Source organism: Alternaria atra, assembly GCF_907166805.1.
Source record: "Alternaria atra isolate CS162 genome assembly, contig: 32, whole genome shotgun sequence".
In the NCBI taxonomy this organism is placed as follows: domain Eukaryota; kingdom Fungi; phylum Ascomycota; class Dothideomycetes; order Pleosporales; family Pleosporaceae; genus Alternaria; species Alternaria atra.
In genome coordinates this window covers 980,493-1,001,390 of record NW_025091331.1, presented here as the reverse complement: position 1 = coordinate 1,001,390, position 20,898 = coordinate 980,493, and the positions used below count along the sequence as shown (strand labels likewise).

The window sequence follows — 20,898 nt, the reverse complement described above, 5'->3', positions numbered from 1 at the left end:
CAATCCGAGCTTATCAACAGACTTGCAGCTGTAGCACAAATTGTTTCGATCAGTCGACTCCATCTCCAACACATCGTCGGCACAATGGCGTCTGCCTCACGAAGCTTCTCCCGCGCCCTGCGCACCGCCGCCCCCTCGTTCCGTACTACCTCGACCCGCTCCTCTGCCCGCTTCGTCGCACCCACACAGAACGCCTTCCGCAACCAGCAACGCGGATACGCTTCTCAGCAGGAAGGACCAGACAAGCATGAGGGCAACCCAACTGGCCTAGCCTGGGGTGCGGGTGCCCTCCTTGTTGGTGCTGGTGTATACAGCCTGTACACATACAAGCCTGAGCTCTTCGGTCAAACCAGCAGCCAGAAGATCTTCACTCCCAGGTTCGAGGACTACCAGAAGGTCTACAACCACATTGCAAAGAGGCTCGAGGAGCATGACGACTACGACGATGGCAGCTATGGACCTGTACTCCTGCGCCTGGCATGGCACGCCTCGGGAACGTGAGTACCCTATTTCTTCACAGAAACAACAACGACAAGGATACTAACAAGCAATAGCTACGACAAGCTGACCAACACTGGTGGCTCCAACGGTGCTACCATGCGTTTCGCCCCCGAAGGTGACCACGGCGCCAACGCTGGTCTCAAGGCCGCCCGCGACTTCCTCGAGCCCGTCAAGGAGGCCTTCCCATGGATCACATACTCCGACCTGTGGATTCTTGCTGGTGTCTGCGCCATCCAAGAGATGCAGGGTCCCAAGATCCCATACCGAGCTGGCCGCACCGACCGCGACGTTTCCTTCTGCACACCCGACGGCCGTCTGCCTGACGCAAGCAAGGACTCCAGCCACATCCGCGCCATATTCGGCCGCATGGGCTTCGACGACCGCGCTATGGTTGCTCTGTCCGGTGCACACGCCCTAGGTCGCTGCCACACCGACCGTTCTGGTTTCGACGGTCCCTGGACCTTCTCCCCCACTACCCTGACCAACGACTACTACAAGCTCCTTGTCGAGGAGAAGTGGGCATGGAAGAAGTGGAACGGCCCCAAGCAGTTCGAGGATGTCAAGACCAAGAGCTTGATGATGCTGCCGACTGACATGGAACTTGTCAAGGACAAGAGTTTCAGGAAGTACACAGACCTGTACGCAAAGGACAATGACGCTTTCTTCAAGGACTTCGCCGAGAGCGTAATGACACTGTTCGAGCTTGGTGTACCATTCCAGCAGCCCGAGGACCAGCGATACGTCTTCAAGAGCTCTTTCGACTAAGTTTGTGCGTGAGCAGGAGGGAAGATTGGGGTTTTACTTTGAACCAGAGATATCCATCTAGATTATTAGACCGTTGCTTTTTTGTTAAAGGCAGCATGAACTAGATTACTTTTGGAGGCTATTCATCATTTTTTTTTTCTTCTCTTGCGTTGTAGAGTTTTCGTATACAGCATAAGAATAAGAGTTTTGGAATATTACGTGCATCTATTGAGTGGTAAACTGGGAAGTGAGGTGGTGCCTAGTATGCATGTGTACGTAACAGCAACTATTGTGTTGCGCTGCGTTGCCATACAGAGATCTGCATCTGTATAGTATCTGGTATGCTGAGCTAAATCGTGTATTGTATCCCAAGATCTTGTCGTCGCCTTCGCTCTGACCCTCCGAAATGGTACGATGACGTATATCCTCGTTCGAGTGCGTATCCACCTCCCCACTCAGTCACTCTTTAGCGCACTCGTAAGCTGTGCAGTCTTCTTCTTCCAGTACGCCTGATGATCCTTCTCGATTTTACGGAATTCTTTGATTTCCTGCTTGCCCAGCTCCTTCACCATCGTCTCCAGCTCCTTGATCTCATCCTCTGGCAGACTTGGTATGGGAGACAGCGTATCCTTGCGATATCTCGAAGGCTGATAGATGAAGTTCGGGAATTGGGTTGTTGGTGTGGCGTCGTACTTTTTAGGAATGCCTGGTGGTTCTTCTTCTAGGAAAGTAACATGCTTCTTGCCGACGCGAGACTTGTTGCGTGGTGACCAACTGCCGTGTTCGGAAACGAAAAGGGCGGATTCAACGTCAGTGGGTATAGATGGCGAGGAGGAAAGTGGCAAGGTCGGCTCATCTACTCGCTGCTCGGTGAACAGCATTTCTTCCATAGCTTCGTCGCCTAGAAACATAGTTCCCAGCTTCCAAATTTCACCTACAACGGCTTCCCACTCTTTCTGCAACTTCCCCAGCTTCGTTGTCTCTTTGGCAATCAGCTCATCATAGTGTAGCATGCGAGTCTCAAGTGTCTGCACAAAGTGCACGCTCTTTCCCTCACTGTCAGTACGCCGCAGTGAAAGCGTAAACCGAGAGATGGGCTGATAGAGCTGGGTGGCTAAACGTTCATACTTTGCTGGGGCGGAAAGCTTTAGAGGTGAGGTATTGGGATCTTGTTGACTATTACTGGGTGTAATCGTCTGTAGGGTACTCTCGTAGAGGGTGTGCAGGAGTGATTCTAGGGTCTTTTTGATTTTGATGGAGGCAGTGTTGTAAAGATGACGACGGTACTTGTCGCTGGCATCTACATATCGTCGTATTAGTTGCCTGTACTTCATTCGAGGAGTCGATTTATACTTCTAAATGCTATACCCAGTGGATGCATATCCGATGATCTTTTCTTCGCTCCCTTTTTCTCTATGCTGTGTGAGCTAGAATGCGACCCGGCGCTCAGCAACGTCGTAGCGTCGGCGTCGTCCCTCTTGAACTTATGACTGTTGGAGGTCGCATGAGGTGTGACATTGCCCCGTCTCATTTTAGTATTTTGCTTTCTGAAGACGGCAGCAGCCGAGTTCGCTCTCTTCAGTTTTGCAGGTGACACCCTCTTTGCTGGCGGGCCCATATTGCTGCGCGCTCGCGGGTCGAACTCAACGCACTCGGTTTCCATCCTGCGCGGCCTCGATTGGAGTGAGCAGGGAGCGTCACCAGTGTTGACAGGGGTTAAGCTGAGGTTGGACTATCTAAAGTCGGCACAGGTTGGTGGTGTGTTCCGATTCCGGATAGGAAAGCGCTGGCATTGTTGGGAAAGAACACCCACTTATGCAGGACAAGACAATGCGAGGACAGCAGCTTTTGGAATTAGTGACATTCACGTTATTGCATTGTCTCGCAAACTCCAGCAATGCAAGTCGCCGCATATCTCGTTCGTCATTAACGTATACATTCTTGTTGTTACAAAGGCAGTTGCCAAGCATCTACAGCCAATGTGGTATTACATGACATAGTCTCTACGCACCCTTCATGCTTCGTTATTGCGTCATGTGTATTTTTATGGTGCCTGTCCCTCGGCGGGAACAACTACACCCTTTTCTTCCAGCATCTTCGCAAGCGATCCGTCCTGGTGCATAGACATAAGGATGTCGCAGCCACCGACGAACTCCTTGTCAACGTATAGTTGCGGTATAGTCGGCCACTCGGAGTATTCTTTGATACCTGTTTTTACATTTGTCAGCATGCATTGTCCCATACATTGTCCTGCAGCAACTCGAAATGTTCACCGCCGCGAGTCCAATCATCGCAATGCTCGATTACTGTGTGCATCCGTAGCAACGTACCTTGCCTGAGATCCTGGTCCTCCAACACGTTGAAGGCAGTAAACTTGTCTGGATCTACACCTTGCATTCCCAAGATCTGTATGCTAGCTCTCGAGAAGCCGCATTGTGGTGTCTCTGGTGTACCCTTCATGAACAGAACAACAGGTGATGATGCAACAGCCCTGTCTATCGCGGAACGGACTTCATCGGAGAGTAATCGTGCTTGGAATGGTGTGAGGAATCGTGCCGAGGGGATGGGGCGAGCTGCGCTTGCGCGGGTTGCAGCTCGGAAGGCCTGATAACTGTTAGATCAAAGGTACCAAGTAAACATGGGTTTCAGAGGCTTACCGAAGGAATTGCGCGTCTTGCAAACATTGTGGATGGTTAAGGTGGTGTTGACAAGAAACTCTGTTGATGCAATCACCTCCGTTGTTCGCCGCACCCGAAGTTTTGGATGAGGTCAGAACGCCAAGGCTGCTGAATCACCAACGTCCCATTCGTTCCCTCTCTCTCGTTCCACGTATCGGACGATCATTAATCAAGCTGTGAACACACAGAGCAAACGATAGACAGACGAATCCAAGAAACCAGTGAAGATTTTTCGGCTCCCTAATGACTACCTACCGCGACTTTGCAACGATGAACAGTTTGAACTCTAGTCACGATACACATTTGCTGCATCCCAAGGTCCTACGAGTATTCCCCAGCGTAGACACAGCCTTCGCCACAATGTCGCCAAACACATGACATCGTCGGCGCTCGCTGCTTGAGCTTCGAGCCGGTGGTGCGCATTGTTTTAGCTCGTTATACAACGCGTCCGTCAGCTCAGTCCTGCTAGGTCTCGCGCATTTGTATGCGGCTCACTTCCATATCGTCTGCTAGAATCTCACTATCTTGTTGAGTCTCCATGCGGTTTTCTATTCTTTTTTTTAGAGCGATCTTGTGTACTGACAACATGCGAGGTGAAAGTCACGTCTTATAATTTTGAGGCGTCAACTGCTATGTCATCTGATGAATACGTTCGTGAAAGCAGACTTGACTACAGACAAGAACGATGGATGTGTCCGTCTGGATCATATACGGCTACTGTCCGTTATTCTTCCGCACTTGATTTCAGACCGTTTTCTATCTTCTGTAAGACTCTAGTGCTAGGGCAGTGTGTCTCGAGTTCCTAAGCGACGAAAGAAAGCTTACATCGTGTTGGTTCGGCGACGTGGAGATCAGATACACTTCTCAGTATCTCATTAACGATGTTGCCACGGCTAAGAACATCAACACCATCGTATTGTTCGACAAAAGCCCCCACGACTGCGAATCGAGTACGAAGAAGGAGCTTGTTACCAAAGTTGCGGAGTTTACGAAACAAGTCTTCGGCATCTGCATTATTGTGACGGTGTTAAGATAGAGGGGAGCACTGCGCTGAATTGACTATCTGAGGTGGGCTAAGCTACATATATAGATGACCGTACATGAGCTATCCTAACTCGTACTAGAGTTGATCTGGGCAAGGCCCAAACCGTTACAATTATGAGCAACGTCTCGACGAAATGTCTCCAGATGATGTTGGAAACAGATCCTGTTACAAATTCCGAACTCCTCGTAGCAATGCAGGACATGCACACAAGAGAAGTAATTTTGTCAAATGGCACAGTGGGTATAATTGTATCCAGATACTCTCAATAAGTATTGGCCCTACTATGGGGATCGCATTCACTGTGAGGGAGAAGATGGACGAGATCGGCGGTAAAGAAGACAACTGGAAGAAGATCGTCGATGAAATTCACGAGATGTTGCACGTGGACCCACAGAAACGTAACAAAGCAAGTGATGTAGTCGCTGCTGTGCAGTAGCTGAAGGTAGGTAGATAACGCACTAGTAATACGTGTATTCACAGTTAATTCGTAGATTAATTACCCTACAAGATAGGGTTTATTTCGTCTCAACTCAAATGCTCTTTTGCCCGTGCCGCTCTGGCTCTTCTAAATTCGTAAGTCGTTTCCTTGATGCCAATAACCTACTAAACTGTAACATCATCAGCGCCCCTTCAAATCCTGTAGATTTTGCTGTATTGATATGCCTTCTCCACTCATGTGGTAATATCAAGCCGGTTCATTTACGCGTAGCCATTCTGAGGCAGTGTGAACACATCATGAGGACAAAACCAGTATTTAGCGCTTGCTTACTATCACAAGAAGACTATGGGTCCTCTTACGCATCTTTTCTCTGGTAATTCATTCCTTGTTTTACACCTCTTCTTTGCAGTCATGGAAAAGCTTCCTCGCGAATACGATGATTCGGTGGCCGTGTACAAGGCTTACCTCAACTACAGTACCGCGACCGCGAACTTCGGCGGCAAGACATTTGAATTTTTTCCATTAGAAATCATCGATGAACTCGTTTCGAGAAACGACATTGAGAACTCACTGAAAGAGACGAACTATCCAGGCAGTATGCGTCTGTTCGCTCTCGCTGTTTACTACGACGTATCGTTGCCTGACCTCAACCTCTTCATAACAAATCACAGTGACAGCAATCTTCCATTCCCACCAGATCATCGACTAGGGAAGCCTGGAGGACTACCAGGCCATATTTTCGAGGCTATTCGCCACGTTCAAGATCGCTCTCTGGCTCCTTTCTTTCGCGATATGCAATACAGAGACGATTTCACAGGTCACCTCATTCCCCTTGAGTTCGCCAAAGGCAGTAAGCCTGACATCGGCGAGGGATCTGGAGGTAGAGTCTATAGAGCCAGAGTCCGCTGCAGCCACTTCTCCCTCTCGAGAGAAGGCCAGCTCTCTCATGGCTGGTCCAAGCACTTTGCCCTTAAAGTCAACAAATTTAGGAAAGATGCTGAACCAGAGCGCGACTTCCTTAAGATTCAGGCCAAATATCACGCTATGCACAAACACATCACTACATTCTACACTGGCTTCGTGTTTGAACAGAATATATACCTCATCGCCGAGCTGGCAGACAGCAACTTGGACGGTATCATGGAGAAGTATCCTGAACCCAGGGCTGTCGGCAATCTGGATCGCGAGTGGCTTTTAGCACAGCTTTATGGCCTCGCTAGTGCTCTATTCACTCTCTACGACATTTTGCTGTACCATCACGACATCAAGCCAACCAATATCCTAGTATTCAACGATATTTCTGCTGGAGTGGAACACAGACTGAAATTCACTGACTTTGGCTCTGCAGGCGATGGTAACAGATATCCCTGTACGAACTACATGTGAGAAATATACTGATTTCGTCCACGCACCTTTTAGGCAAAACTTCTAGCCCGACCGAAAGCAGTACAAAGTCGAACATAAAAGTGACTACACCAACGCTGCCACCAGAGACGCACGAGAAGAGAGACCAAGGTGGATTGTAAAAGGAGAAAGACGAGATAAGCACTAAGTCGCAAGCTACATGAGTCTTCTGGTACCCAGGATTGGCGCAGAGCTTAGCAACCCAACGCCCACCAGAGAAAAAAGCTCAATACCATTAGCTTCGTCCCGCCTTCTCAAGCAGGTGCATTGCGCAGAGTTTCCTTACCTTGTAATGTATCAATTCTAAGAAATCTTGTAGACGATCAGCGCCATGTTGAGATCCTTCAATAGCTACAAAAGTAGGTCTGTAGCAGCACAAACTTAACGCGAGAACTATGGTGGTTTGGAACAAGAGACTGTTGCCTGATCCATGCGAGTGTTTACAGATTTAGATCTGTGCGTAAAACACGTTGAGTCCGATCTACCAGCTTAGCTCTGGAATGCAGATGAGCTACCAGCCTGATGTGAAGTGAACGAGAATCCATGGGTTCTATGACAGAGCTGCTATTCTGGTACTAGATCTCACACACCGAGGTTGTGTGAGAGTCAAATCAATCCGACCAGTCCACAAAGTGCAATATGGGCAATGCGGTGTGTATACCGCGGAGAACAAGATGAAATCCACTCTGCAACGTCAGTAGATCTTGTCTACGAGTTGTGTGGTTATGGAACTGCTCATAGGGGCGGCGAAGGGACGTAATGTTTTGGACGGGTTTCGTTCGGCTCGTGGTGACACTGACTGTTCCTACGGTAATGATGTGACCATTGCGTCGTATTTGAGAGACTGATTGATTTGCAGAGTGCGTAAATTGCGGACGAGAGGTCGTTACAGGTTGTAGTATGTGAGCGGCTGGTTGCTGAAGAGATTGTTGAAATTCTGAAGCCGGTATAGATTGTGTGAGAGGTTAGAAGAAAGTCTAAAGTGCTTGATGGCTGCAAGCAGGTACTTTCGCTTGGTCGGAAATTTGCAGCACGGCTGATCAATCTCAGGCCTCCCGATTGTGTTTTGCACTTGTCGTATTTATCCGTTCTGATACTCGGCCCAAGCCGCACGGGTGAAGACGAATAAGGAGGTCAGTCAATCAATCAGCTTCCTTCATCTCAGTACAACGGTGGGGAGGCATCTTGTCAAAGACACGCGAAGATCTGATAAGCAACGACCCCTCTCGTTGCCTTCACGCAGACCTAGTCATATTCCCGCTCCTAGTGACGTCTCGATCGCGAGAAACTAGTCTTCTGATATGCTAGCCTTCAAATATCGACAATGATTACGCTTCCGCAAGTGGACCTACGTTACACTGCAGTTGGTGTCGGAAAATCTAAAACCGATTGTTGATGAGGCGATCGAGGTCTCATTAGACCTACGCCTCCTCCAGGTTGCCGGCTAAAGTACTAATGATGAAACGGAGCCTCAAATACTGCCGAGCTAATGTTGGTCAATCAGGACATATTGCGTTGCCTCCCTCTGGTGAAGTGTTGAGCGGCATGTAGGAGCGATGCTGTCCATGGGGTTTCTCAATGGCTATAGCAAGTGTTCAAGTTCCTCATAAGTACCTAGGTAATAAAACCGTTTTCGCATTTTTCCATCTCTTTCGAAGAGAATGTGGGAGCCGTACCTAGAGCGAGATACGCCGGTGGCCCATTACTCGACTACTCCCAAGCACGGCATGCCGCTCATGGTAAAGCCGATAGGGCTGAAGAAAGCGATGCGACGCCTCAACCACATTGCGGGTGCAGTTTGGTGGGGTTCTAGAGCCAGCCTCGCGCAAGCGGTGCGCCTATAGGGAGTATCCATATACGCCTATCCGAATACCAAGCTCGTATCTATGGTGTTGTTGCTGGGCACTTGAAGCCTCGAGGCATACACATGGCATTTGGTTGTCGCCTCAGGCCCGGGATGTCACTACGACACACGCTACCCCCCATTCTCCACCAATCCCCACACATTCACGTCAGCAATAGACGAAGGCGATGGAGGTGATATACTTGGCACACGAATACCTTGACTGATGGCAAATCAAGTGATTGGTGCGAAATTGGTGGGTTTAGCGAGAGTAGGGCAAGCCTACGGATAAATTCGAGCTCCAGCTATCGGCGAGCGTACCACGGTGCCCGCTCTGGTCCGTTCACTATCCTACTGCCCCGAGCAAGCAACGCCTAGTGCCCTTTCTAACGGCATATTCACTGTCCAGCCATAGGACGGCTTTAGAGCCAACAAACGCGCGGGTTTTACGGAAGCTTGGTGCTTCCACCTGCTCTGGACATGGTTCCATCTCACTATCACCAAACTTCACACGCATCGCGATTAAATCAAGACCTGGTCCTGCAGCCCACCACCCCACGGATGAATATACGGCGCTCATTCTGAGACGCCTGTATTTCTCCAGACACAGCCCCACCGCCTCATACCTATCGACGTTTGAGAGATGGTAGCGACGGTTGTCGGAGTTCGCCAGTTGTATACCGCTCGTCGCATCCTCGCTGAGATCCAGCATCGCATCAACGGCTTCAATACCTACGGTTAACAGTAACAAGCAGAACAGCGCACAACTCTACTCATCCATGGCCACCATGGTGCAAACCGGGAGCGTGATGACCACCTCCCACCTCAAGGAAGGCGTGGTCATAGATGTGCAGGAGATTCCGAACGGCGTCCGGCCTGCGCTGCTGATCCTGCACAATGAGGGCGAGGAGGACATTGTGGGCGTCTTCGCGGATGTCCTGGGCCAGAAATGGGAGTCGGCGACATCGGTAGACGACGCCCTGGCAGGGCCACGAGAAACGGTCTACGGTCTGAGCAACAGGCTGGCCAAACCGCAATTGGACGCCTGGGATCGCTCCAGGCTGTTGATCAACACACATCGAGTGGACGGTGGTCACGAACTAGACGAGAGCATTACCGACCGATGCGACTACGAATACCTCTACACGCGATCGCCATTTTTTCGTCGAGACGTGTCGCGATACCTCGGCTTCATTCTGGGTCAGATTGGGCCCCATCGCGACCTTACCAAGAAAGCGCGCACGACACTGATATCGACGACTTTTCCCGACGTGCACGCTGCGCTTCCTAACCTCGACATCCTGTCGGTGGGCGCAGATGCCATCGAGATCCGAGTCGACTTGCTGGAGGAGCCTCTGCCAGATGGGACGGTCAGCAAGATACCCAGCTTGAAGTATGTTGGCGAACAGGTCATGATACTGCGCCAACGCACAGAGCTGCCAATCATCTTCACGACGAGATGCACCAAGGAAAATGGCCGGTTTCCTATGGACGACCCTTCCCTCTTCTATCGATACCTTGCGCGCGCGATACAATGGGGCTGCGAATACATTGATGTGGAATTGTGGCTGCCAGAGGATATTAGGAGGAGGCTGGCCGAGAACAAGGCGTGCACCAAGATAATCTCGGCGTTCCATGACTTTTCGGGCAACTTCAAGTGGACCTCACCTGAAACACAGCGCCTATTTGAATTGGGGGCCGTGTATGGAGATATTGTAAAGATGTACGCACTGGTCAACTCAATGCAGGAGAACTATGAGCTGGAATACTTCCGGTCGACTATCCAAGCCAAGTATCCTCATCCTCCCTTCTCAGGCCTCAACATGGGCCCCATGGGCCAGCTATCGCGGACCCTAAACAAGATATTTACCCCGATTACACATCCATTGCTGCCTATGATTGCAGCACCTGGCCAACTAAGCGCGGCCGAAATTAACGCAGCGCTCCACACTATGGGTCAGATGCCCAAACAAGACATCTACGGCATCGGAAGTTTTCGATCGACGTCGCAAGCCATGTTCTTCGAGAAGTGTTTCAACGAGCTTAGCTTGCCGCATTCGTTCGGTTTTGCAGAAAGAGCGCCCAAGGCTTCGATTGAGCATATTCTTCGACGCAACAACTTTGGTGGTGCATACATCAACCCACCGTTAGCGGCTTCGGCACCTTATCTGCCTTCCTTGTCGAATGCTGCGCGGGCCATTGGGCAGGTTGATACCGTGTTAGTGCGTCCAGGGACCAGCAATGCCTCCTTCATAGGAGACAACACCAGATGGAAGGGTATCCGGGCAACACTGACTCGTGACTTTGTGCCATCAGCATACAGTGGGCAGGCAGCGTTGCTGCTTGCAAGCAACGAGGCCGATGCATCAGCCTCAATATTCGCACTGAAGAACCTGGGTATTGGGCCTATATATACGATAGGGTTCAAGTCCCACGGGCCACTATCCACTGACGTGTCACCGGTACGATCGGTAGACGACGTGAAGCGGCTGCAGCAGCCATTCGTTATCATCTCGGCTCTGCCTGCTGAGAAATCGCTCTTGGTGGTGCCCCTGTTGAAGCATTACAGGGTTGCCGGAAGGAATGGAAGCACCAACGGACATGGGGCGACACGAACGAAGGCTGCAGGCAAGGTGTTCGTTGACTTGGCCAGTGGGCCCCGCAAGGCCGATCCGTTGGCGATTGCTACATCGGCCGGATGGACAGCATATGGCATTGCTGATGTCTCAGCATGGACGACAGTTGAAACGATACGGAAGCTCGTCGGCCAAAACGTGTGTTATGACTTTGTGCGTTTGGCGTCCGGAAGGGGACATTTTTAGATTCAACAATTAGCAATGTACACATTTGATGACCATTTTTTTTTGTCCACACAGTCACACACGACAACCCTGTTCCTGATATGAAGAGCACATGCAGCGTGACAGGAGCGAGGACCAGGGATAATGGGTGGCTTTTGATGACGGGGGCTCTCGTGGGAGCTGTAACCGGGGACGGGGGCTGCAGCTAATAGTACGGCGGTCTCGACTGATTGGCCTGCGGGCGATACCCCAGATTTTCTAGAACATATTCGATGCAGTCCGGCGCTACCGATGCAGCTACACCGAGACGAGATAGCTGCGTGAGACGGGCGCAATTTAAGTGCCAAATTGCTAGTAGCTGCATGGCAGAGAACCGAGGCACGGTGCGCTGGCTGGGGCGGCATGAGATGGACGATTCCCTGACGTGCGGCTAGCCTCCTACCCCAGTGGCCTCATGATTGTCATGTTTTTGTCCTAGCAAGGGCCGCAAAAGCAGCGTATTCCATACCGTCTAATCGACTCGGCCCAACGGTTCCAAGGTTTGCTCGTGGGCTGTTCTACCACGCAAGGCTAGATACCCCGAGATCATCGTCACGCGTCCCCTTCATCCCCAGCGGTTCCATAGCTGCAAATTCCTAGTCGACTGCACGCACTGAGTCGCATCCGAGTGGGCGCGCACTCCCGCTTCATCAAGCCTCGCCGTCCGCGCACCCCCTGCTTGTCTCCACTGCCATAGGCCTTAATTTGAACTTACATCTTACGCTGTGCTGTGGGCGTGCTTTCTTCTTCCTAACGTCCTGTTCGCCATCAACTTGACCGTTTGCAGCCAGAGAATGCTTCTGGTCCATTGTCCTATAGCGTCGCTATGTCCACCGAAGTGTCGCAGTCACTGGCCGCCGCAATGGCCAGACCTCAGATCGGTATCGACCGACTTCCCGCCCGCCGCGTTTCCAACGAGCCCCGAGAGGCCATGAACTGCAAGAGTTGTCGAAAGCGAAAGGTAGTGTCTCTACCCATCTTTCTTCCACTTGGTTACTAACCAATATCCAAGATCAAGTGCAATCGCACAAGGCCGACTTGTGAAGCCTGTCAGGTGTTCAACTGCCCGTGTATATACGGTACGCTCCACTCTCAACCGCCCCTCGGCGCATGCAAACTTGAGCTGACAACCCGCTATAGATGCTGTTCCCAAGAAAAGAGGGCCAAAGACAGACGTCCTCGAAGCTCTCTTGAAGCGTGTTGATGGCCTGGAAAAGCGCCTTGTTTCCGAAGGAAAGAGCGATGACCCGACCGAGACGGACCCCACTTCCCAGGACAACACCACCACCGTCGACACCAAACCAAAAGACCTCGCCTCCTCACAGTCTCCACACGAATCCTCGCCCCGTCGCTCGAGTGCCACCAACCATGCGAATCAGTTGATGTCTCCCATTGAGCCAAGGTACCGATTAACAACCTACCATCTTGGCCCGGCGCATTGCTAATAGTATCTAGCATACAATCACCGACCCTAGCTCCCGACTTACTTCTGGACACATATTTCGCCAGAATCCATGGAAAGCCCTATTACATCCTGGACGAATCGACCACGAGACAGCGATTACAAGCCAATCAGCTCCCGGGCCACTTAGCCTATGCCATTTACGCCGTGAGCGCCAGGTACGATTCGTCCATCCCTGAGCATTCCTGAACACAATTAATATATGTACCCCAGATATGCACCCCACTTCGGAGGATACAGCTCTGCAGTGCGCATCGGACAAGAGTATGCCCGCCGTGCTCGGCTGGAGCTTGAGATAGATGAGCCCTCTATCGAAACCTTGCAGACGCTCATGCTACTTTCGCAAGCAAGCTTCCAGCTGGGCAAGGGCAAGAAGACCTTCATGCTGCTGAGTACGAAGTCGTCACTGTCCCAAGTTTGAACAAGACTAACTTCCTTCTCCAGATTCCGCCATCAGCATGGCATTTGCGCTCGATCTACATCGCGAACTACCGACCGGCATGAAGGTCACACCCGCCGAACGCGAAGGACGACGCCGACTCTTCTGGTCATGTTACCTCATGGACCGCTTCGCTGCAACTGGCTCTAAGCGGCCCTCGTTAATTGCGGATGAATCGATTGTGCTACGATTACCGAGCTGGCAGCTGCACCCTGGCGCAATGTTAATAGACGGCGACTACTTTCCAAACGGATGCAATTTGCAGTTCATGGGTGGCACTGGAAAAGCTGGACAGGGAAGCATGGGTATGCTGATTGGCATAGCACGAATCCTGGGTATAACAAATCGCTACCTTGCAGCCGGTGGTGTCAAGGGTGATTCACACTTTCCCTGGCACTCATTATCCAACCTATCCAAAATTCGCCAAGAACTTGACATATGGGCGTCAGAGACGCAGGATACCTTTACATCCATCGAGGCTCTCTTTGGTCAACCCGACAGCACCATACTTGTTCTCAGCAAGTTGATCTACCATCTCATACATTGCCTCATCTATCGGCCCTTTCTTCCTGTGGATTTGGCTGAGCTGTCCGGGACGTCACAGCACCAACCCTGGCAAATTGAAGCAACCAACTTATGCTTCCTCCATGCAAACGCCATTGCCGAACTCGTTGAGATAGGAAGGGCTTCTTCCATCATCGATTGGCCAGCCTTTGTCGGCTATTGTATATGCACAGCTGGCACCATCCACGTGCACGGAGCACATTACCCAGGACGAGAAGGAGAGGTTTTCTCAGTCAGCGCAGAGTTTCTATCCCGTGAGATGCAGCAGCTGTCCGAGCTTCGCTTCATCTGGGCTGGGGCTCAGCATCAGCGAGACACACTGCAAACCATCTACGGATGTCACACAGAGCTAGTCCAATCATTGGCGAGCAATCCCATGCGCTATGCGCCAGTCTTCCAACTTGAAGACTTCTTCGACAGGTACCCAGGCCAGATCTTTGATGGAGCGCACATTACGTTTTTGGATATAGCGGTTGAATCCATCCACGAAGGGTAAGCAGTTGGGTCCTCGTGTCTATTCATTGTGCTAATAATTTGATAGCCTTGCAACTTTTAACATTGAACAACGTAATAACATGTACATGACTAGCGGCGTCATTGGGAACGCTCAAGGCTACCAAAAGCATTCCGCGCCATCACAGCAACCGCAATACTCTAACAGTCACCCGAACAAGAGAAGAAGAGCCACAACTTCCTCTTCCAAAGCTCCAGCCCATTCACAGGCCATTCCACCAACACCTACATCAGCCACTCATCCGCCTATTGTACATACCCACAGACCTTCTGATGCCGGTACCTCGGAGTCAAACCCAAGCCCTGGAGATACTAGAGCGCATCCTAATGACTCCAGTGTACCACCCTATACTCCACCATTACCAAGCAACTCGCTGAATCCACCGAACGCTAATGGTGGTGGACTTGCTCTTCCTTTCTCGCCAAACTTTTCGTTTTCACCACTGCCGCAGTTTGCGAGCTTGGCGCCATCACCAGTTCCGCGGACAGCGAATCTCAACCAAAACCTGGATAACAACCATCCGATCCACTTCGACCCCATGCTGAGCATGCCGACGCCGTACGAACAGCAGCCGACCCCCGGTGCTGGAAGCACATCAGGCGCATCGGCGCATACAGACCCCGACAGCAAGGACCCTTTTCTCAGCTTGCTCGAACAACTTGCCGAAAACGAAGTCAGCAGGGGCGGCCCGAGCGAGCTAGACTTCTTCCTGAGTGGACAGAGTACTTGAAATTACTCGCCTTTCTCTCCAAAATCAAGACGCCGGAGTATGCACTCCGCAATATCACAACGGAACACCGGAACGATCGTGCCACGATCATCACATGGGTTTAAATTTGGACTTGTCTTCATTTCACAGTACATTTTGTAATAGCTTTGAAAGCTATCAGTGAGAGCCCATCATGGACCGGCTTGGCCCGGTCCAGGGGTCTCTCAAGCAAAACCAGCGCGGCGTAAAACTGGGGGACTTGGAACACAGAGAGGCTAGCCTCACAGCCTCGGATCTACGGTGAATGAATGTCACGGCCGCTATATGTAAACTTGTATAATATTATTGACAGCAAATGAGCCAGCGCTCTCAAGAAACCAGTCGGCAGTAGCAACTGCCGCCAGCTCCACATGATTCAGACAATCGTCAAACAAGTTCCACCGCTCTTCAGACAAGGTACCGCTGTTGTGGTTAGACGCCTACACCAGAACCCTAGGGTTGGCTCCGATGTGGAGGGCCGTATTGGGTGTATTTTGTGTCATGGCGGGGAGCGGCCTCGGTGCCTTTATCAGAAGCTCAGCCGCTAGGGTGCGGAAGCACACCACTTCGAGTCAACGTGCATAATGACGGCTTGGTGTTCGCGTTGACGCTAAATCTACCCTGGTTCGATACGCATTAGCGGCATATCTCGCATGTGAATAACCCGGGGTTCGGCGGTACCATGGGGGAGACCCCGGGAACTCAAACACTGGTACATCAGGGACCTGCCTTGCTTGGGTGAGATGAACATGAATAGCATGAGATTCAAACACACCTCCTTTCTAGTCGTCTAGAACATTGATCAACACGGAGTGGTCAGTCCGAAGCATGATTCTAGACACTCGACGCAGGCACAAAGGTGTCAGTGCGATGCAGGTCATCGCTGTTTTGGCGCCCTCTCCGCCGCACTACAGCACAGCAACGACAAAGTCTCCACACCGTGGCTTGCAACGGTGTGTGCGCATGTGTGGAGAGGGACAGAGAGCGAATCCGGGGAGCATCGAATCCTTCGTGACGTTAACGCGGAGAACGCGCCTCCGTTGCCTAAACCGCGTGCTAAAAGAAAAATAACGTTTAAGTGTGGTTCATCGTCGTCACTGACAACGATCTTCTGGAAGCCAGAAAACGCCTGCTCGCATGGGTTTGGAGAAGGGCGTTCGCGCCACAAGAGAACGGCCAGGGACCAGGTTTCCGGCATAACTCTAAGTGGTGGAACGGAGATTGTCCGTCTCGTAGCACGTCGACATCTACTGCAGGGTCTGTTAACGAGCAACAATAATGATTATGTTGGAACGTCAGCAAAGCTCGTTCTCAGTCACAAGACGGCATTCATTTTGTGTTTAAAAGGGTGTGCAGGGCTTTTGAGTAGCGCAGGTTGCGATAGGTTACAACTGTGGGTCCAGATGGTGCCGGTGGTATTGCACGGTGAAGACTGCATAGCATTTTAGATGATGGACTAGCAGCCACTCCACTTCACGAAATGCTCCAAGCGAACGCGGGGAGGACCCGTTGGTTCTTTCTTGTCAATGCAGGGCAGTCAGGGCGGCGTGGGCGGCAAATGGGATGGGAAATGAGCTTGTGATGAGATTTGGCAAACTTGCATGATAGAAGGCAGCCAATCAATCAGTGGGTCAGCCAGTTACTTACTTTTTTACTTGATCCATCTCATCGCCATTTCCACCAAGTACGCCACCGTGTTGAAGTGGTGATATTGAAACACATAGCAACATAGCCAACACCCGACATCCAGGAACGCCGCCCACTAGAAAACATCTAGAAAGCGAGAACCTGACCTATATCACACGTTACTATCATGCCTATCCCCCACCAAGAGCATGACGGAATCGATATTAAGATCGACTATGATCACCCCTTCCACGCATCCTTGGTTAAGCGATACGACAAAGTGCAGTCGCAATTCGTCCATGACCTTTTGCTTATTTTGGCTCATTCCGACACCGACACCCACACATACTTTGTAGTACACAAGTGTATAGACAGACACACAGGTACACGTAACAAATACCCATGCTACATGAATCGAGATCTCACATGTACCATGTACATCTTATACCAAGAGCGACCTCGGGAGAGACAAGACCCTAAACTGAACTCTGTCTCACCCTGCAAAGCCCTGCATGTACAGTACAACAGGCGTCGGTCAATTAGGCCGTTGCAAAGCCACCGGCTAGAGTAACCAAGAAACGTGCAGTAGAGCCTTTTTGCTTTGTTTTCTTCGCTTAAACCCCGGATCAACGGATTCGCATGTGTGGTGTTACGTGTGCATTAGTTTAATGTTTGACGGTAAGACCCTCCTATACTAGTGAAGCAGCTATATACCGGTACTTTGTGCCTCGAGGATGAGTATTGTTCGGAATGGCGGGGGAACAAGCTCCACTCCAAGACCTTGGAGCTGCAGGGGTTCATGCCAGAGGGATTATGGAGGCCCCAAGCTGTGGACGTGAGATATAAATAGACATCCTTTGTATTGCACTGCAGTTGTGTGGCACAGTGAATGAGCATAAACCTTTCATGTGAAGGAATTCGCATGAACACAGTCATAATCGACAATGATTACTGCCATTTCTCTGATCTTTGCCCATATAGTCTATTCCTTCCAATCTATATAGCGTCACGAGTGGGACGAGTATGCGCGATACACCAATCGGTCTAAGTCATGGTGACGAGTTCCTCGGCCGATACGGGGTGGATAGCCTGTGAAAAGAAGCACATGTTAGCGTCCGTGGCATCAAACGTTTAATGCAAAACACCGTTCCTTTCCCCCGCAAACGTGGCAGCTGCTGCAGTCGATAACCGAAGCACTGCCGCATATGCATCCACGGACGTATGACACAACGGGAAAGGAACGTTGGATGAGTACTTACCACACAGTTGTCAAAGTCCTTCTTCGTGGCACCCATCTTGATCGCCACACCGAATCCTTGCAGAATCTCGCTGCTTCCCTGTCCTAGAATGTGCAGACCGACAACCTTCTCGTTCTCGCCTGCGCATATGATCTTGTATGCTGTGGGCTGCTTCTCCTCAGGGTCCATCATGGCGAAGTACATGGCCTTGAACTCAGTCTTGTAGATCTTGATCTTGTCGCCGTACTTCTCGCGGGCCTCGGGCTCGGTCAGACCGATAGAGCCGATCTCTGGGTGGGCGAAGACAACGGAGGGGATGTTTTCATAGTCGAGGTGAGCCTTGGGCTGGTTGTTGAATAGACGATCTGAGAGGCGTCGTCCAGCCGCGATGGCAACTGGAGTAAGTTCGAAGCCGCGATCACATACATCACCAATGGCGTAGATGTTGGGGATGGAGGTGTTTTGGTATTCGTCGGTCACGATGTGGTTCTTGTCGTTGAGCTTGATGCCAAAGTCCTTGATCTTGAGATCCTCGATTTCGGGGTCGCGGCCAGTTGCAAAGAGTACCTCCTCAACTTCAACAGTTGACTCGTTCTTCGTCTCGCTGTTTTGGTAAGTCACACGCTTCATGCCGTTGCCAATGTCCTCCACCTTGGTAATCTGTGTACCCTTGTATAAGTTGATGCCTTGACGCTCATACTCCTGGGTTACGGTGTCTTGGATCATGGGGTCGAAGGTTCGAAGGAGCTTGTCGCCGCGGATGAAGAAGTGTGTTTTCGAGCCGAGTGCGTGAAGCATACCAGTCATTTCGACACCAATATATCCTGCGCCACTCGTCGCAATGCTCTTGGGCTGCTTCTCGAGATCGAAAAATCCGTCGCTACTAATGCAGAGTTCCTTTCCAGGAATGTCGGGTAGTTTCGGTCGTCCACCGGTCGCGATAAGGATGTTTTTTGCCTTGATGCGCTGAGAGCCTCCATCATGAAGCGCAACCTCAACCTCGTCCTTTGCCACGAACTTGGCCCGCCCTCTGAAATGCTCAATTTCATCCTTGTTCAGGTTGTTCTCGTAGATGCCGTTCAGTCGCTTGACATAATCGTCTCGCTTCTTCTTGAAGTACGGCCAGTCGAACTCTGGTACCCCGCCAACTTTGAAACCGTACGCCTTCGCATCCTTGAAGGTCTCTGCAATTGCCGCAGCGTTCCAGGTAACTTTCTTGGGTACACAGCCAACGTTTACACAGGTACCACCGTATCGTGACGATTCGATCGCGATGACTTTTGCGCCGTGTTTGGCAGCTCGTCGACCGGAGGCAATACCTCCACTACCAATTCCGATTACTAGGTAATCGCATTCCTTGATCTGCGACGACATGTTGATGCCTGATGTAGAGAAATGAGACGAGAGGTTTGACAAGCGTGCGGATGCCACTGTGGTCTGTGAAGGGCGGAAGTGCGATCGGAGTAGAGAGGTTTGTCCTGCAGATGGAGGGGTAACGGTACGAAGACTCGTCGATAGAGCTCGCAGTCTAAGGGCAGATGTTCTTTGCATTAAAGATGCAGCGGGACGACGGCGGATACTTATGGAATACGTCAAAGCACCTAGATTCCAAATCTACTACTGTAGTCAAGGACTGGATTGGACGAGTTTGGTAATCCAACCGTGCAGTGCAGTAAGTAGTAAGGCTGCTTGCTGTACAGGCCAGATGTTCCAAAATAGAAGCAATGGAAGATCAAGTAGAAGTCTGCAATTGTCACGCAATGCCTTCTAGATGGCCGATGTATGCCGCTTGGTAATGATGCAAATTAAGATTTTGCGATTATGGAAGCAGCTGGCGATGACGCGACCTCGGTTTGCGGACATATCGGAGGTGCTTTCGCGCTAACCGTTTGTGATAGCTACTTGGTCGATTACCTCATGGCTTCTAGACCTCTCACACCCGCGACACACGACTCTACCACTGAAGCAGCTGTACATCGGTCAGTCGAATTGAGTCTTGACGGATGTTGGTAGGGCAATATGCCAGCACATGATAGCAGTTCAAACTTCCCCGGATCCTGAATCCTGAAGCAAACTCGGCAATCACCGAAGATATCACACCATCCCCACCACGGACCTTGAGACGTTGTAAATCATTGCACCCGCGGTCGAACATCTCCACGTTCCCTTCAAACATCAAGCTGCTTTCATCATGGGCGGCAGACTTTCCATGCCCAAGGCCGCCGATGGCATGAGCGAAACCTCCAAACCAACTTCGGCCAATGCAGCAGCGCGCCTTACGCGGGGTCGAGGTATCATCAATGGCCGTGTACGAAACATGTTCCTAAACTCATGATTCTGTACATCAGCTAATGTTTCTCAGACCATCATGGCGCCCCTAGCCGCCCTCACCATGGCTGGCCTTCTCTTCGTATACGCCCGAACCTCGATACGCGCAGCGAAACTTAACGCCCAAAGACATCGAGAAGCAGACGGTGGACAGATCAGCTGGCACAAGGAGAGTATGAGGCGGCACGGTCAGATGGAGAGGCTAGACGATGATAGAGGGACGTTTAGTGAAGCGCTTATGGGAGACATTCGCAAGAAGAAACAGCAAAAGGTCGACGAGAACCAGAAGGCGCCAATAGAGAGATCCGACAACGACGCTGAACTGAGAAAGATTATGGGAAAGAAAGACTGATGCCTGAAAGATGGGCAAATCTCTTTGTCAACGCAACACCATAACAGGTTTGCTCGAACGAACGGATGTACAGAAGCTATGGGCAAAATCACACAGGACTACGACTACATGTTTACGAAAAAGTTTTTTTTCT

At 51.0% G+C, this 20,898-nt stretch overlaps 8 protein-coding genes across 8 annotated transcripts; 5 read left to right on the top strand and 3 right to left on the bottom strand.

Moving 5' to 3' along the window:
- Window positions 1-84: 84 nt before the first annotated feature.
- ALTATR162_LOCUS10079 (uncharacterized protein) lies at window positions 85-1,266 on the top strand (the record flags this gene model as incomplete). Its single annotated transcript, XM_043317715.1, has 2 exons — window positions 85-497; window positions 555-1,266. The coding sequence occupies 2 exons, from the start codon at window positions 85-87 to the stop codon at window positions 1,264-1,266; spliced, it is 1,125 nt and encodes a 374-aa protein (XP_043173650.1).
- A 434-nt stretch (window positions 1,267-1,700) lies between these two features.
- Window positions 1,701-2,908, bottom strand: ALTATR162_LOCUS10078 (uncharacterized protein; the record flags this gene model as incomplete). Its single annotated transcript, XM_043317714.1, has 2 exons — window positions 1,701-2,545; window positions 2,599-2,908. 2 exons carry the CDS (start codon window positions 2,906-2,908, stop codon window positions 1,701-1,703), a joined length of 1,155 nt encoding a protein of 384 aa, XP_043173649.1.
- Window positions 2,909-3,289: 381 nt separating this feature from the next.
- ALTATR162_LOCUS10077 (uncharacterized protein) lies at window positions 3,290-3,929 on the bottom strand (the record flags this gene model as incomplete). Its single annotated transcript, XM_043317713.1, has 3 exons — window positions 3,290-3,453; window positions 3,576-3,849; window positions 3,903-3,929. 3 exons carry the CDS (start codon window positions 3,927-3,929, stop codon window positions 3,290-3,292), a joined length of 465 nt encoding a protein of 154 aa, XP_043173648.1.
- A 1,889-nt stretch (window positions 3,930-5,818) lies between these two features.
- Window positions 5,819-6,933, top strand: ALTATR162_LOCUS10076 (uncharacterized protein; the record flags this gene model as incomplete). The annotated part of the gene is made up of 2 exons (XM_043317712.1): window positions 5,819-6,776; window positions 6,827-6,933. The coding sequence occupies 2 exons, from the start codon at window positions 5,819-5,821 to the stop codon at window positions 6,931-6,933; spliced, it is 1,065 nt and encodes a 354-aa protein (XP_043173647.1).
- A 2,509-nt stretch (window positions 6,934-9,442) lies between these two features.
- Window positions 9,443-11,476, top strand: ALTATR162_LOCUS10075 (uncharacterized protein; the record flags this gene model as incomplete). The annotated part of the gene is made up of 1 exon (XM_043317711.1): window positions 9,443-11,476. One exon carries the CDS (start codon window positions 9,443-9,445, stop codon window positions 11,474-11,476), a length of 2,034 nt encoding a protein of 677 aa, XP_043173646.1.
- An 844-nt stretch (window positions 11,477-12,320) lies between these two features.
- On the top strand, window positions 12,321-15,203 carry ALTATR162_LOCUS10074 (uncharacterized protein; the record flags this gene model as incomplete). The annotated part of the gene is made up of 7 exons (XM_043317710.1): window positions 12,321-12,455; window positions 12,507-12,573; window positions 12,635-12,896; window positions 12,950-13,114; window positions 13,170-13,348; window positions 13,401-14,451; window positions 14,501-15,203. The coding sequence occupies 7 exons, from the start codon at window positions 12,321-12,323 to the stop codon at window positions 15,201-15,203; spliced, it is 2,562 nt and encodes an 853-aa protein (XP_043173645.1).
- A 2,688-nt stretch (window positions 15,204-17,891) lies between these two features.
- Window positions 17,892-19,459, bottom strand: ALTATR162_LOCUS10073 (uncharacterized protein; the record flags this gene model as incomplete). The annotated part of the gene is made up of 2 exons (XM_043317709.1): window positions 17,892-17,936; window positions 18,107-19,459. The coding sequence occupies 2 exons, from the start codon at window positions 19,457-19,459 to the stop codon at window positions 17,892-17,894; spliced, it is 1,398 nt and encodes a 465-aa protein (XP_043173644.1).
- Window positions 19,460-20,276: 817 nt separating this feature from the next.
- Window positions 20,277-20,765, top strand: ALTATR162_LOCUS10072 (uncharacterized protein; the record flags this gene model as incomplete). The annotated part of the gene is made up of 2 exons (XM_043317708.1): window positions 20,277-20,393; window positions 20,448-20,765. The coding sequence occupies 2 exons, from the start codon at window positions 20,277-20,279 to the stop codon at window positions 20,763-20,765; spliced, it is 435 nt and encodes a 144-aa protein (XP_043173643.1).
- Between the last annotated feature and the right edge of the window lie 133 nt (window positions 20,766-20,898).